General features: G+C 46.8%; 1 protein-coding gene across 2 annotated transcripts in view; it reads left to right on the top strand.

The window, feature by feature from the left end:
- The window catches only part of CDS2 (CDP-diacylglycerol synthase 2), a 58160-nt gene extending 52805 nt beyond the window's left edge, over window positions 1-5355 (top strand). For both annotated transcript variants that reach the window (XM_059037637.2, XM_067011768.1), the window contains 4 exons: window positions 187-339; window positions 1831-1950; window positions 2392-2495; window positions 2754-5355. In XM_059037637.2, coding sequence (XP_058893620.1) covers window positions 187-339; window positions 1831-1950; window positions 2392-2495; window positions 2754-2886 — 510 coding nt within the window. In that variant the 3' untranslated portion in view covers window positions 2887-5355. The remainder of the gene's footprint in view (window positions 1-186; window positions 340-1830; window positions 1951-2391; window positions 2496-2753) is intronic.
- The last annotated feature ends 9562 nt before the right edge of the window (window positions 5356-14917 follow it).

The raw sequence follows: 14917 nt of genomic DNA, 5'->3' as shown, positions 1-14917 counted from the left end.
CAGCCTCTTTTTCATTTTTTTTCCCAGATACAGGTAAAATACACATATGGTGAAATATGAACCTCTGATTTAGTGCATAGCTTGCTCTTAGGGTGCTAGGCACTGTGAGGGACTTGGCTGAACCAGGCACGTGCTGCCCAGGCAAGATGGCTGGAACTTGTCTCCTTTGTCTGTTCTCATCCTCAGCTGTCCTATGTGATGTCTGGGTACAGATGCTTTGTCTGCCCTGTGGAGTACAACAATGATACCAACAGCTTCACTGTGGACTGTGAGCCCTCGGACCTGTTTCGTCTGCAGGAGTACAACATTCCTGGGGTGATCCAGTCGGTCATTGGCTGGGTATGTGCCACTCACATGGGGTGAATGATCCTTGGCTGGATAGTGACTACAAAGAGAGGGCCGCCTCTCCACCACTGCCTTCCCTCAAAAACAACTAGCTTCCTCCCTCCCCAAAGCTTGTAAGCCCCAGGTTGGAGAATTGCTCAAGTCAGTTCAGGGTGAGGACAGGAGGAGACATTTCCTCCCACTTCAAATCATTAAGACCAGGGTTCTGAAAGTGTGCTTTTGGATCCTGGGGCACCCTGAGGTCCTCTCGGGGGGTCTGTACTTTCTTTGTAACGTAATGAAGAAAGTTTCACTTTGTCAGCATTTGCCATGATGGTGCAAAAGCAGTGCTGGCACCTTAGCATGAGTGAAGGCAGTGGCACTAAACTAGACTGTCATTGAATTCATTATGCCACATACTCACAGGAAGACTCAGCCAGCTCACCTTAAGAGTGTCTTTGATGAAATAGTAAAATGATTAATTTTATTAAATCTTGGCCCTTGAATACACACCTTTCTAATGCTCTGGTACCAAAATGGAAATTATACATAAAATGCTTCTGCTAAATGCTGCAGGACAGTGCTTACCTAAAGGAAGACTGCGTGTGCACCTGCTTGAGTTATGAGCTGAGCTAGCGGCTTTTTTATGGGGACATAATTTTTACTTGAAAAGAACTGACTATAATTTTTCAGATTTGGATTTTTGGCAGACATTTTTCTTGAAAAGGAACAAAGTGAGTCTGTCACTTCAAAAAAACAGCTGACAGTAGTTGTTACCAACGATAAAATTTGGCTTTCAAGTACAAATTAGAGTTTTGGAAAGTGTATACCTGCCACTGTAAGTTTGACAGCTTCTTAAAGGCTTTTCTGAGGGATCTGTGGTGATTGTAACATGACGTTTTGACATTGTATGGCAAAATTTGTCTACATTTGAAAGATTTGTGTAACTCAGTGAACCAGTATTTTTGAAATGGCCAGTGCATGGTGTTACACAGTCATGCATGGGTAAATGATCCATTCAAAGAGCAAGATAGACCAATGGATTTTAATGTAGGAGTACAAAACGGTCATTGATAGGCTTTCAGATTCCACATTGCACCAAATTTTTAGAAAACTACCACTTAAGTTCTGGTGTAGTATCAGAGAAGAATAGCCATAATTATCTGAAAAGACGGTGCTAAAATACTCTTGCTTTTTTCTTCCTTTTTTCAACAACGTGTCCTTGTAGGGCTAGATTTTCTTCATACACTTCAACCAAAACATCATATTGCTGTAGACTGAATTCGTAATACATTAGTGTCCTCTATTAAGCCATGTATTAGAGATTTACCAAAAACAAACAAACAACCCCCAAACCAGTCTTTTTCCTAAATTTTTTTGGGGTGGGGGGAGAGAAATAGTTTAATAAAGAGGTGGTTTTGTTGTTGTTTGTTTGTTTTTTTAATGTTAACAAGTAATAAGCCTGGGCTTGCAGGCATCTCGACTGACTTCATTTATTCTTTTCAGAAAACAGTCCGGATGTACCCCTTCCAGATTCACAGCATTGCCCTCTCCACTTTTGCTTCACTCATTGGCCCCTTTGGAGGATTCTTCGCTAGTGGATTCAAGCGAGCCTTTAAAATCAAAGTAGGAAAACCCTTTTCTGTTCCTCTGATTGTCTCCTAGCTGGGCCCCTTTTCACCCGTCTTCTTCCTTCCTCCTCCTGTCCCACCTCATCAGCCACCACCCCCTTCAAAATACCAAGCTATGAACCCTGATTATTAATGTGTGCTCTTCTTCACCCATGCATGGAATTTAAGTAGGTTAAAGGAAGATACATTGTTTCTAAGAAAATTCAGTGGTTGGATTTTCAGTATATTTGTTAATATAGTCTTTCTTCAAAAGAAATATTTTGTAATTTAATAAGATTGTGTACTATTATAGCTTCAGCATTTGAATCAATACTTACTTTTCACTATCTGTTGCCCTCAGCTATTCAGTACAGTAGCTGGACATTGAGGTTGGACCATAAGCCAGGCTTTGACTTGGCTGAGGCCAGACTAATCAATCCTTCCCCTCCTCTAACAGGACTTCGCCAATACCATTCCTGGCCATGGAGGCATCATGGATCGCTTTGACTGCCAGTATCTGATGGCCACCTTTGTCAATGTGTATATTGCCAGTTTTATCAGGTATAGTACCTTTCCATCTGAACCAAGTTAGTGGATTTTTAAGTGTGGTGAAATTCTAGAATTTTAGCTACTTCTCAGTTTGAGTGAAAAAAACCAAATGTGAATGCAGTTTTCAGTTGCTGTTAGTTATGGATTCCCTGAGGACCCCTACCCTCCATTAGTAGAGAATCCAGAGAGGAAACAGCTACTTGAATAATTAGGCCCTCGAAGTTGCTTGGCCTCTGCTTTGCTCAGTGCTGTTTCTTCATCCTCTTCCAGGGGCCCTAACCCGAGTAAGCTGGTTCAGCAGTTCCTGACCTTGAGGCCAGATCAGCAGCTCCACATCTTCAACATGCTCAAGTCTCACCTGACTGACAAGGGGATGCTGCCAGCTGCCACAGAGGACGAATAGGGACCACCCAGGGCCAGGAGAGCAGGAACAGGGCTGAGTGAGAGGCAGGGCTCCAGGGCAAGCCCAGCTGGACAAAAACAAGACTTCAACTCACTGTCTTTTTTTTTTTTTTACAGTGTTGTTTATTTGTGGATTTAAAAAAAAAAAATCTGTGTGTACAGTCTATGTGCTTATGATTTGGGTTGTAAGTAACGTACAGCTTTGAGTTGGAAAGAAGTCATGGGGGTAAAACCATTTGGGTTTTTAAAACCGAAGTCTTTAACAACCTGGAAGACAGTGTTGCCCAGCTCTGGAGCACCTGCTTGGTGCTTCTAGCTCCCAAGCTAGAGCTTCCATATCTGGGCTTGATCAGAGTGGACATTCATCTGTGTTCGTCCAGTTTAGCCACCCCCCTGCCCCGAGCTGTCTTTGTAGCTGACCCCCAGCAGGGAAGAGATGCACAGCTTGGATGTCTTTACTACTGGAGCGCTTTCCCTGGGCTTCTCAGTAATCCCTGCCTTGGAGCTACAGGAGTGTTGCCTCCTGAGGCTGGAGGGATGAAGACTTATTAATCAGATAAGCATTCTGTTCACAAATCCTGTGGAGTATGAGCTCTGCTTTATGATATGGGTTCACCTCGCTTCATCACAGACTGAAAGAAGGTTTCAGTGTTTTTTTTTTTTTTTTCAGAAAGCATGAAAAATTATAATAGTCTGGAGAAAAGCCACACTGTACTATTTCAAGTGTATGCAGTAGGATATACTGTAATTGGGCCTTTTCCCACAGGGTTTAGGCTCAAGTGGCTCCTATAGGGCAGTCGGCTAACTGGGTCTTTTCAGGGATGATGTCGTTCATATTTGTGCTGTAGACTTGTTGCTGCTGAATCCTTTCTGGGGGCTTCCCCATTTGACAGGGAGCAGAGGGCTTCTCTTTCACATGCCCATGCCCTTGGCCTTCCTGACCATCCATGTAGCTGCTGTGTTGTGTGTGTGTGTGTGTGTGTATATATATATATTATATATATATAATATATATATGTATAACCGTTAAGGCAAGTGTGTATCTGTGTGTGTTTTAAAAATCACTTACTTCTTACAGTGATTTCCATTGTACATGACTTCTTCACTGAAACCACAAAGTCCTGCTTACAACTCTGCATAACCCAACCCAATTAGAGGTTTGAAGCTTCTGAAGATTAAATGCACACTTGTTGTATAATGTGAACAGTTTAAATGTAGTTTATATTTTACAGGGGGACCTTTTTTCATCTGTGATTTATTTATTGTTTCCTTTTAATTAGAGGAGTGAGGTTGACTTTTGGAATATACGTTCTTTGTCAGGACAATAAGCAAGGGGGTATAGGAGAGAGAGCTTGGTGGCCAAGTGTGTTCCATTATTCTGTGCCATATTGGTTCTCATTGCCAAATGGGGGTGTAACAGCTTGCTTCAGCACCTTGGCTGGTGCTGCTTTGCTTTGTTTCTGTTTATCTCAGCCTCACTGCATCCGTGGATGCTCACAGCCAGCCCAGATCACTGAAGCGTCCAGCACGGGCCAGACCCCTCTTGATGTCTCAGCTCACAGTCGCTGTGTGACCTTCCACGTACAACAGCTTCTTTCTTCTGAACTTTTATTTCCAGTTCAGTACGTGGCTTTTCTTTTTCAGGTCCAAGGCCCCCTTAAAAACAAAATGTGTTTTTGCATGGGGTTTTAGTGCTGGCTGTATGACGCTAGGTAGGACAGACACATCACTCTGTGGGTCCTCATTTTCTGAGCTGTCTTCTAATTCCCGTAGTCCATGATTCTGGCCGAACAAGTACATGTACCAGAGGCTGCTGCAGGTATTGAGTCATGTCCTGGGCACCCAAAAAGCAAGTACTTACAGGCCTTTTCTAAATACTTGTCCTTAAAATGCTTGTCCTCAGCAATAAATCTTAAAGAGTGAAGGTGATTAGTAATGAATCTAGTTTTCTGATTGCAGAACGAACTTGGTTCCCCAAACCAGAGATGGAATGGTGCCACATTTGTCTCGTGGTGCCCCACTGTGGGCAGATGGTGGATCCTTGGGAGCAGGGAGTCTCAGCTGGGACCCGGCAGCAGGGAGCCATGTTTGAATAGGTCTTCCTTTGGGATCAGGGAGCCTGGCACATTCCTGTGGATGTGGCTGCTGATGGGGGTCCTGGGAAATGGCAGTTGGAAGCTCAACAGAGCTGCCGTCAGAAAGCCCAAGGGTCAGCTGGGATTTTGTTTTCTTTTGATTCCCTGCCTGCTTTCTGGTGAAATAGGGGAATTTCGTAGTCAGTAGCCAGGAGACTGATGCCACCTTGTGTCTGTATAGCACATTGTTTTTCTTTCTCCCATTTATTGAAAATCTTTCACCAAACAGACAAGTTTCCAGAGACTTGTAACACATAGCTGTGCAGATCTTAATGAGTGGCATAACTTGCTTCAGATCCATTTTTTTTTTGAGAAATAAAATGTGACAAATTGTGTGCTCTCCCTTGTCGTGGATTCAGTTTCTAACTCCCATGCATGGTTTTATGTTTCCCATTTGATATTATGTTCATACATATTGTGCAGTTCTGATTTAGAGATTTTTGTTTTGTTTTCCAGTTTGAATCCTATACACTCTCACAGCAGCCTTCTGAGGTACCTCAGGTGAGAGGCATGAGCCCTTTGCTGATGAGGAAGCCGAGGGCCAGGGGGGGCGCTTCTCCAGGGTCACGTGGTGGTTGTGCTCACCAGCAGGACAAGGACTTACCATCCCCGGGCCTCCTCACCTTTGGGAAAGCGCAGTATTCCTTCTGGCAAGCTCAGGAGGCCCGATCTGTGTGCCACGTTTGGAGCTTAAGTTGCTGTTAGCTCCTACCTGGTGACATAAGGAGCTGATGGAAAAAGAAATGAGGGAGCATCTGCAGGGGCTGGGCCTGGGCATCCTCCCTGGCGAGTTCTCGTGACTGCTCGCAGGACACCCGCGCCTTTTCCCTTTGCATGCATGTGCCACCCTCTCAATTGCTCTCAGCATCAAAAAAGTACACATTTATGCTTTGCTTCTGAAAGTGAAACCCTCTGAGGCAGCCTGGGCCTTATTTATGTTGATTACTTCTTGCCTGTTTCATATTCTGAGCATTTTAGTAGGTATAGTTTAACTGTATTTAAGATATATTTCCTTCTAGTGTTGTACAATTCTGTAATGTATGCTTGAAACTAATGTCTCTTTCAGAAGGGGCAAAATGTAACTTAGCCTTACACAGGTAGACTCTGAAATCATTTTATGGTATTTATTTTTTTCCCCACTGGGCTTTTTATCCTGTAACTTATATTGTATAAGAAGATTCCAAAAATATATTTTAACGGAGACTAAACAGGCCCTTTGATTTGAATGAGCTAGTTGCCGAGTTAGCTGCAGGCTGATTCGAATGGATCCTTAAGTTCACATCTTCAGACTGTCAGTGAGCCCCTGGCAGACTCAGGAGCATCCCTGACATTGCCAGGGGCAGGGGTGTGTGTGACTGACTCAGGGCAAAGTGCATCATTGCTTGGAAAACTGGACAGCAGTGGCCTTGCTTCATAAGAAGTCTGCCCAAGGTCAGTTTCCAAGGAAGTAGATTTGCATTACTGTACTAGATGTGGCACCTCTGAAACAACTTCTTGTGTCACTGATATCTTAGGCACCATCGCCTTTCTTTGGGAGTAACTCTCGTCTGTGCCCACCTTTCTTGTGAGCTGTGATTATATGCTGAGGAAGGGGTGGAGTGGGGAGGGAGCAGTTTCCCTTAGGCCCAGGGTTCCTGTTCTTCCACAGTCAGGGTGGGAAGTTTCCCTTAGGCCCAGGGTGCTGTTCTTCTACAGAAGGGTGTCCAGGTGACTGTCATACACACATTGCAAGACAACAAACCATGGGCCGACTCTCACTGTGCTTGTCAGCAGGGGCTCCGAAAGAGCGGCTGGAACGAACGAACCATCAGCTTCCTGAGGAGAGGGTCTGGTTCCTGGGTAGAGCCTCGTTATTCTGTCCTTATCTTGGTGGAAACGAACTTCCTTTTTCCTTGATCACCTTCCATGCACGCAGTCACCCAGCTTTCACTTTTTAAAGAGATTACCCGCTCCCATTTCCTAACTTGTTTTCCCTTGTTGGGTGGGGGCCCTTGTGGCACGACCTACATAGGGTGCTGGGCTTGGACCAAGTGGTGATGAATGAGGCTAATTTACTGGCTCTTCTAGGCCACCTCCTCTTGGTCCTGAACTCTGCTCATCCACATTCCCTGCAGAAGGTGGGCCCATTCTCAGTGAGGAATGGAGTCCCAGCTGCTGACTGCCTATTTCCATTTGAAGGTGACCCCATCTTTCTGTTCCTCCCAGCACTGCCCCCCCCCCCACCTTTCAGGTTGACCAGCAGTAACCTTATTCACCTGGCCTCTCAGGTGGGTAGAGGCTGCTGTTCTTACCTGGGGCTGCCTCTTGATAGAGTAAGGCTTTGACCTGTCTGTTATGTATGCCATGTTTTCAAAGACAGAGATCTCAGCTGGGAGGGTGGTTTGGGAGGTATACTTTGGGTGCTGAAGTGTTGGGATAGAACATGTAGATGATTTATCAGAACAGAATGCCAGAATATCTGAAGTCTAGGATTTTATGGCCAGTGGCTTTGAAATCCATTGGCTCTTTGAAAACCCTGCCCTCCTTCCCCTCTTCTACCAAATACCTATCTGATGAGGCTCCTTTTTATTCTCGAGTCATTAAGTTACTAGCAGTGTTTATTAATAATAATTGCAATAATAGTAATAGTGCTTAATATGTGCCATGCAAATAGCTCCCTTTCGGGATTGTTGTGAGGATTTTATGAGGTAATGCATGTAAATATTTGTCAGTGCCTGGCACATAGTAAGCTCTCAGTAAATGGTACTTGTTTTTATTGAACCCAGCTGGTAATTTGAACCCAGGGTTGTGTGATGCTGGAGACTGTTTCTCAGCCACTACACTGCCCCTGCCCTGCACACAGCCTGGGTGTTCAAAGTCTAGAAAGTGACCACACCCTCCTTCTGAGAGAAGCAGTCCAGACTTTTAACACCCATCTACAGCGACTGGGTACTTCCCACTTCATTTAGAAAGCCAGCCTGATGAAAGGAAAGAGGATGTGGACAAGTTTCAGAATTCTCTGTTCCTGGTAGGAATGGTTTGCCTGAGGTTTTGCTCACCTCCTGCTTCCCCTGGTCAGGACTTGCCATGGGGAAGGAGGCCCTTTCCTCTTACCTTGGTGGTGCCTCCACTTCCTGGGCAGTAAGGGCTGATCTGTGACTTGCTCTGGACCCCATGTCCCCCTCTGCCAAGAACTGTGCCCTGTGCACACAGCTCAGGGACCTGCAGCAGTCCTCCGTGTGAACGGATATCGCGGGGCCCAAGAGGAGTGGGAGAGAGAGAAAGCTTCTCTGTAGTAGATGATAGTACAGAGGGAAGGCCTAAAGCTCTCGCTCATGTCCTTATAACAAGCCAGGGGCTTTGTGTTTCTTGCTTTCTTAAAAGTGTTAACAGAGTAGACGCAGGTGACCACTTGGGGATAGATGATAGGGGGTGTTTCTCTTGGATTCTAGGTTAGCAGAGGATCTCAGTGGTGATTCATGAACGAAGGGAGAATAGGCACCGGATTAATGAAAAACGAAAACTATTAAGTTTTCTGAATGCAGACGGAGGAGTTGGGGAGGGTGTGTTTGAGGTGGCTCATTCTTCACTTGGAAGGAATGGTGTTCACGGGGGATCCAGGAAGTTCTCAAGCCAATAGAATAATAATGACCTAGAACCACTGGCTTGACTGTGGGCTGTTTCCTGAGTGTTTGTGGGGAATGAAGACTAGACCCAAAGGCCCATGTGTTTAAATGGTAGTCTCTCCCCTTCAGTTAGTTGCTTGTGACAGGAGCCAGGAGCACAGTTGTGGGGGTTTAGTGAGCAGCTGCTGTGATGGACTGATCCTGGGCCTGCCTCCCGCTCCTCTGGACCCGTGCTTGCAGGCCGGGCACTTCCTCCCTCATCGTTGTATCTAATGGACCCAGGCAGCTTTTTATCTGTAGAGAAAACGGCTTCAAACCAGGGGCAAGGGCCCTCTGCGCCTTGGGCTGAAGATGCTGCTGCAGTGGTCTCCCAGGTCTTGGGAGACCCTTATGTAGCGCTCAGAGTCTGTAGTTGGGTTTAGCCACCTGGTGACTCTGTCCCAGGTGAGATTCTCTGCTGACATCCATAGCGCAGTCCCTGTCCTCGGCTGCTGGAGCACACCCATTTCTTACCCCTGTTAGGGTCATGTGCTGGTTTTGCTGGCTTTGTGCCAGGGAATGCCAGGATAGAAAGGGGGTTGAGAATGTACATACGTGTTTTTATAAGGATGTCCTTTGTGTTCTGTTGCATTTGAATCCTCCACACATACAGCACCGTGTGGCTGCCACACAGCACTGTGTTGCTGCCTTATATCACACTGGCTTGGTGTCTGGGAGCTGATGACAAAGGGAAAGAGCTGAGCATACATCAGGGCCAACATAACCAAAGGACTTGGAGCCAAGAGAACAAAAGGCAGTGTCAGGATACAGTGGTTGATTGTCGTCGGGCCAGAGGCCTGTTGAGAAGCCTGGGGCAGCAGCAGGAGGAGCACAGGCAGAGGAGAGGCCAGGATGCAGCTGCGGGAGGCTGGCCCTGAGTGTCTTGTGAGGCCGGCCCTGAGTGTCTTGTGGGAGGGGGAACAGAAACTGGGCTCAGAAACCCATCCAGGGAGATTCAGAACTCATGCATTGTGGATTCTCTTCTGGAGTCGATGCTGATACCAAGTTTTAAGTTTTATTGGTGTTTAATACCTTTCAAAACAGGAGGGGAAGACCAAAGTGTTAGAGACAAGCGACCCCTCTGTTGAAGATTGTTGGGAAGCCTGGTGGTGTTGGGTGAGTCAGGCACTTCCTCAGTTCTGTTCACTCTGAAGACCTGTTTAGTGAGAAAGTCCCCCAAAACATAGAAATGGCTTCCCTGGCCCCACTGGGGAGTGCCAGGTAGTCAGATGTAGCCCACTGCAGTGTCTGTGCTACCAAGATTGGCCCCGAGTTTGTCCTGGCCCTACCTCTGATATTTCACTAAATCCATGTGTTTGTTTTTTTTTTACATCTTTATTGGAGTATAAATGCTTTACAATGGTGTGTTAGTTTCTGCTTTATAACAAAGTGAATCAGTTACACATATACATATGTTTGCATATCTCTTCGCTCTTGCGTCTCCCTCCCTCCCACGCTCCCTATCCCACCCCTCTAGGTGGTCACAGAGCACCGAGCTGATCTCCCTGTGCTATGCGGCTGCTTCCCACTAGCTATTTTACGTTTGGTAGTGTATATATGTCCATGCCACTCTCTCACTTTGTCACAGCTTACCCTTCCCCCTCCTCATATCCTCAAGTCCATTCTCTAGTAGGTCTGTGTCTTTATTCCCATCTTGCCCCTAGGTTCTTCATGTCCATTTTTTTTTTTTTTTTTTTTTTAGATTCCATATATATGTGTTAGCATACGGTATTTGTCTTTCTCTTTCTGACTTACTTCACTCCGTATGACAGACTCTAGGTCCATCCACCTCACTACAAATAACTCAATTTTGTTTCTTTTTATGGCTGAGTAATATTCCATTGTATATTTGTGCCACATCTTCTTTATCCATTCATCTGATGATGGACACTTAGGTTGCTTCCATGTCCTGGCTATTGTAAATAGAGCTGCAATGAACATTTTGGTACATGACTCTTTTTGAATTATGGTTTTCTCAGGGTATGTGCCCAGTAGTGGGATTGTTGTGTCATATGGTGGTTCTATTTGTAGTTTTGTAAGGAACCTCCATACTGTTCTCCATAGTGGCTGTATCAATTTACATTCCCACCAGCAGTGCAAGAGTGTTCCCTTTTTTCCACAACCTCTTCAACATTTATTGTTCCTAGATTTTTTGATGATGTCCATTCTGACCGGTGTGAGATGATATCTCATTGTAGTTTTGATTTGCATTTCTCTAATGATGTTGAGCATTCTTTCATGTGTTTGTTGTCAATCTATATATCTTCTTTGGAGAAATGTCTATTTAGGTCTTCTGCCCATTAATCCATGTGTTTTTGCCCCAGCTGACCTTTCTCTGTGCACTGTCTGATCAGTATTGAACTGATTCTTTTTCAGTGAAGTGTCAGATCATGATATACTGTACATTGGAAAGTATTCACATTATTTATATACCTGAATCTTCCTACTATACAAATAAACATCTGTTAAATTCTAGATCGTTTGTGGTATCTGATGGGGGGAGTGCTGACTTGGTATGAGATGTGTGGAGTTGTCTGTATGGAACCAGCGTCACTTCACAGGGTGCTGCCGACCACTTCCTGCTTCTAGAGGCATCCTTTGCCCTTGGCCTTCACCTGCTCTCTGGCTTTCCACCTTTCCTCATTTTGCCTTGGCTGCTTCTAAGTTGCCTTTCTGGGCATCTCTCCTCCTGCTGGCCCTGCCCTTAGCTGGCAGCATTCTGCTCGAGACTCTTCTCCCCACTGAATGCTCTCCTGGGTGTTCTTGCCTACTCTCAGAGCTTCAGTCACCACAGTCCTGCAATTTCCAAGTCCACGTTCCTAACCCTCATGGGCCTGTGAGGCCTCTTCGTGTGGACTTTGCATGGCCAGACCTAGGCCTTCTCCTGTACCTGCCCCAATCTGGTGTTCTTTCACCACCATCGTTTCTTTACTAGGAGTGATCTCATCAGTATCCAAGGCCTGCCCATTCTACTTTCTAAATATTCTTCAAATTCATCCTGACTGCCAGTTGGCTCCATGCAGCCTCGTTGCCTCCACTCATTCATTCCTTACACAGTAGCTGGGGTGAGATTTCTCTGCTTGGTGCCTTCCTTTGGCCTTAGTTGAGGCTTGTTGCTGAGATCTGACCCCACGCTCAGGTCCTGCCATCTCACAGCCACGCTCCTGCTGTCCCCTCTTTGTCCCAGGCGCTCTCATCTCCTAGCCTTTTCACGTGCTGTTTCCTCTGCCTGATTCCTCCTCTCTCCTTCCCTGGCTCACCTCGGCTGCCTAACCTCCTGCTCATCTCTTAACTGTCCCACCTTCAGCAGCACCTGACTCGGGAGACGTATGTGCTCCCCACCCCAGGACTGCTTTCCTGGTGGGACTGTGGGCCTTGGTGGGAGGGTGGGGGCTGCCCTGGCTCTGAAGTCCGGGGGCTAATGCCTCGGGCCAGTGGGACCTCTAGATAACTTGCCTTTTGGATAGGAGCCTCTGCCTTTCTCACCTATAGGGACCCGAAATGGTGGGACTTCTGGAATGAATTGCTTCCCAACACTCAAGGTGTAAAAGATACTGCATTTACTTTCCTAAATCCAACAAAATGTGACTCTAAGCCACCAGTTTCCACAATTAATGAGAACCCCAGCTTTACTTGTCTTCCCTTACTGCCTTGCTCCCACGGGCTTGTGTGGTGCCAGAGACAAGGGGGTCCTGGGTCTTCAGTCCATCTACTGAAGGCTCTCCTCATCCAGGCCTGTGAGGTCCATCCACTCACTCCCCAGTCAGTGTGTCAGCACCCACCTCCCTGGGCACCCCTGCAGCTGTCTGCATCTGACATTATGCCATCTCAGGGCCCCCTCACTCAGGCCTTGACCCTCCATGCATTCGACAAACACTCGTGGGGTGCCTGTCCTGTGCTAGGCCTGGCTGGACACTGGGGATGCAGCAAAAAATAAAGCTGACACAGTCCCTGTTCTCAAGGTGCTCATTTTGGAGAGGGTGGCAAACATGTGAAAAAGGCATGTTAGATGGAGAAACTGTAGCCAGGAGAGGGGAACAGGGAATGCTGGTAAGGAGAGGTTGCAATTGTAAATAGGGCCCTCAAGGAGGCGCTTGCTACCACAGTGATGTTTGGGCAAATGGACACACACCTGAGGGAGGTGGGGGAGGGTGTTCCAGGCAGGTGCAGAGCAAGTGCAGACACCTGTGCCTTGTAATGAGTCCCCAAAGAGACAAGGTAATTAAGCAGGGCCAAGGCCACTGGCTTTTACTATGAGCAATAAGAGAAGCTGTTGGAGAGTTAAGAGCCAAGGAGTCACTTGATTTGATGTTTGTTTTCAAAGGGTCACTTGGCTGCTGCACTCAGACTTGATTTCAGAGGGCCAAGGGTGGGAGGAGGGAGCAGCAGCAATCTGTGCAAGAGAGGATGGTGGCTGAGCTCCGTTGATGCAGTGAGAAATGGTCAGAGCATCAGGATGTGTTGAAGGATTCTATGTGGCCTGGGAGAGAAGAGGAGTCAAGGATGGCTGTGACGTTGTTGACCTTGGCAACTGCAAGAACAGCATTGCAGTTTTTCTGACCTGAAGAAGGCTGTGGTGGGAAGACAGAATTGGGGTGGGAGGTGGAAGAGAGGGAAGATCAGGAGTTTGATTTGGATGCAGTAGGTCTGACATGTCTGTGAAATGTCCATTTGGGGATGTCCAGTCCAGGGAGGTGGTCACAATGTGGATATTATTCTGTAAGAGCCGGGATACTGGATGAGATCACTGATGAAGAGCTGAGGTCCAGGGACTTCCCTGATGGTCTAGTGATTAAGATTTTGCCTTCCAGTGCAGAGGGTGCAGGTTCAATCCCTGATTGGGGAGCTAAGATTCCACATGCCTTGCGACCGAAAAAACCAAAATATAAAACAGAAGCAATATTGTAACAAATTCAATAAGGACTTAAAAAAAAAAAAGGTCAACATAAAAAAAAATCTTAAAAAAAGAAAAAGGGACTTCCCTGGTGGTGCAGTGGTTAAGGATCCTCCTGCCAATTCAGGGGACACGGGTTCAAGCCCTGGTCCAGGAAGATACCACATAGCACAGAGCAACTAAGCCCGTGCGCCTAGAGCTCGTGCTCTACAACAAGAGAAGCCACACGCACCGCAATGAAGAGTAGCCCCCTCTCACTGCAACTAGAAAAAGTCTGTGCACAGCAGTGAAGACCCAGTGCAGCCAATAAATAAATAAATTTATTTTTATAAAACGAATTGAGGTCCACAGCTGAGCCCCCCCAACCCCTGCCATTCTTTCTTGACTTGGGGATCCAATTCTTTTCAGTGAGGGCCACTCCCTTCATCCCTTCAGGGAGACTTCCTTTCCTCAGGGAGCTTCGGACAATCTAGGTCTCAGGCCAGGACAAGGGTCTGGATGGATCTTGTCGTCAGGTGGCCCCACTCTGGTCTGAAAGCAGACTAGCTTCCTCCTGGGGAAGGAGGCTGCAGTTCTGGAGGAGGAAATACACAATCACCTTTTTGGTCTCTTGGGGGAAAATGGGGGTGGGAAACAAAGCAAGAGTGACTTTTTTTTTTTTTTTTTTGCAGTATTGGGGCCTCTCACTGCTGCGGCCTCTCCTGTTGCGGAGCACAGGCTCCGGACGCGCAGGCTCAGCGGCCACGGCTCACGGGCCCAGCCGCTCCGCGGCATGTGGGATCTTCCCGGACCGGGGCATGAACCCGCATCCCCTGCATCGGCAGGCGGACTCTCAACCACTGCGCCACCAGGGAAGCCCAAGAGTGACTTTTTTAAAAAACAACTTTATTGGAGTATAATTGCTTTACAATGGTGTGTTAGCTTCTGCTGTATAACAAAGTGAATCAGCTATACATATACATACATCTCCATATCTCCTCTCTCTTGCATCTCCCTCCCACCCTCCCTATCCCACCCCTATAGATGGACACAAGAGTGACATCTATATTTGGTTATTCAGGGGACAGGCAGTTGTGTGGAAAGCCCCAGAGAATGGACTGATGGCCTAGCCATGACAAACTAAATCAAAACCCATCACCTCCCCATATATACCAAAGGACATTGCCAGTTCCAAAATCAACCAAAACCCAGGGAGCCCTCAAATGAAGTAAAATTGGGTGGTGGGAGGGGCACACAACGAGGGGCATGCACGAGGATGCCTACCCCCGCCAACACCTTATACTGCATCACCACTCCTGACCCTTTCCCATGTTCTCCACTGCCAGTGATGGCGGGTGTGGGCCCCACACTCCAGTGCCA

This window comes from Kogia breviceps, chromosome 14 (assembly GCF_026419965.1).
Source record: "Kogia breviceps isolate mKogBre1 chromosome 14, mKogBre1 haplotype 1, whole genome shotgun sequence".
Taxonomy (NCBI): domain Eukaryota; kingdom Metazoa; phylum Chordata; class Mammalia; order Artiodactyla; family Physeteridae; genus Kogia; species Kogia breviceps.
The sequence above is the reverse complement of the archived record's forward strand: the minus strand, read 5'-3'. Positions and strand labels throughout refer to the sequence as shown.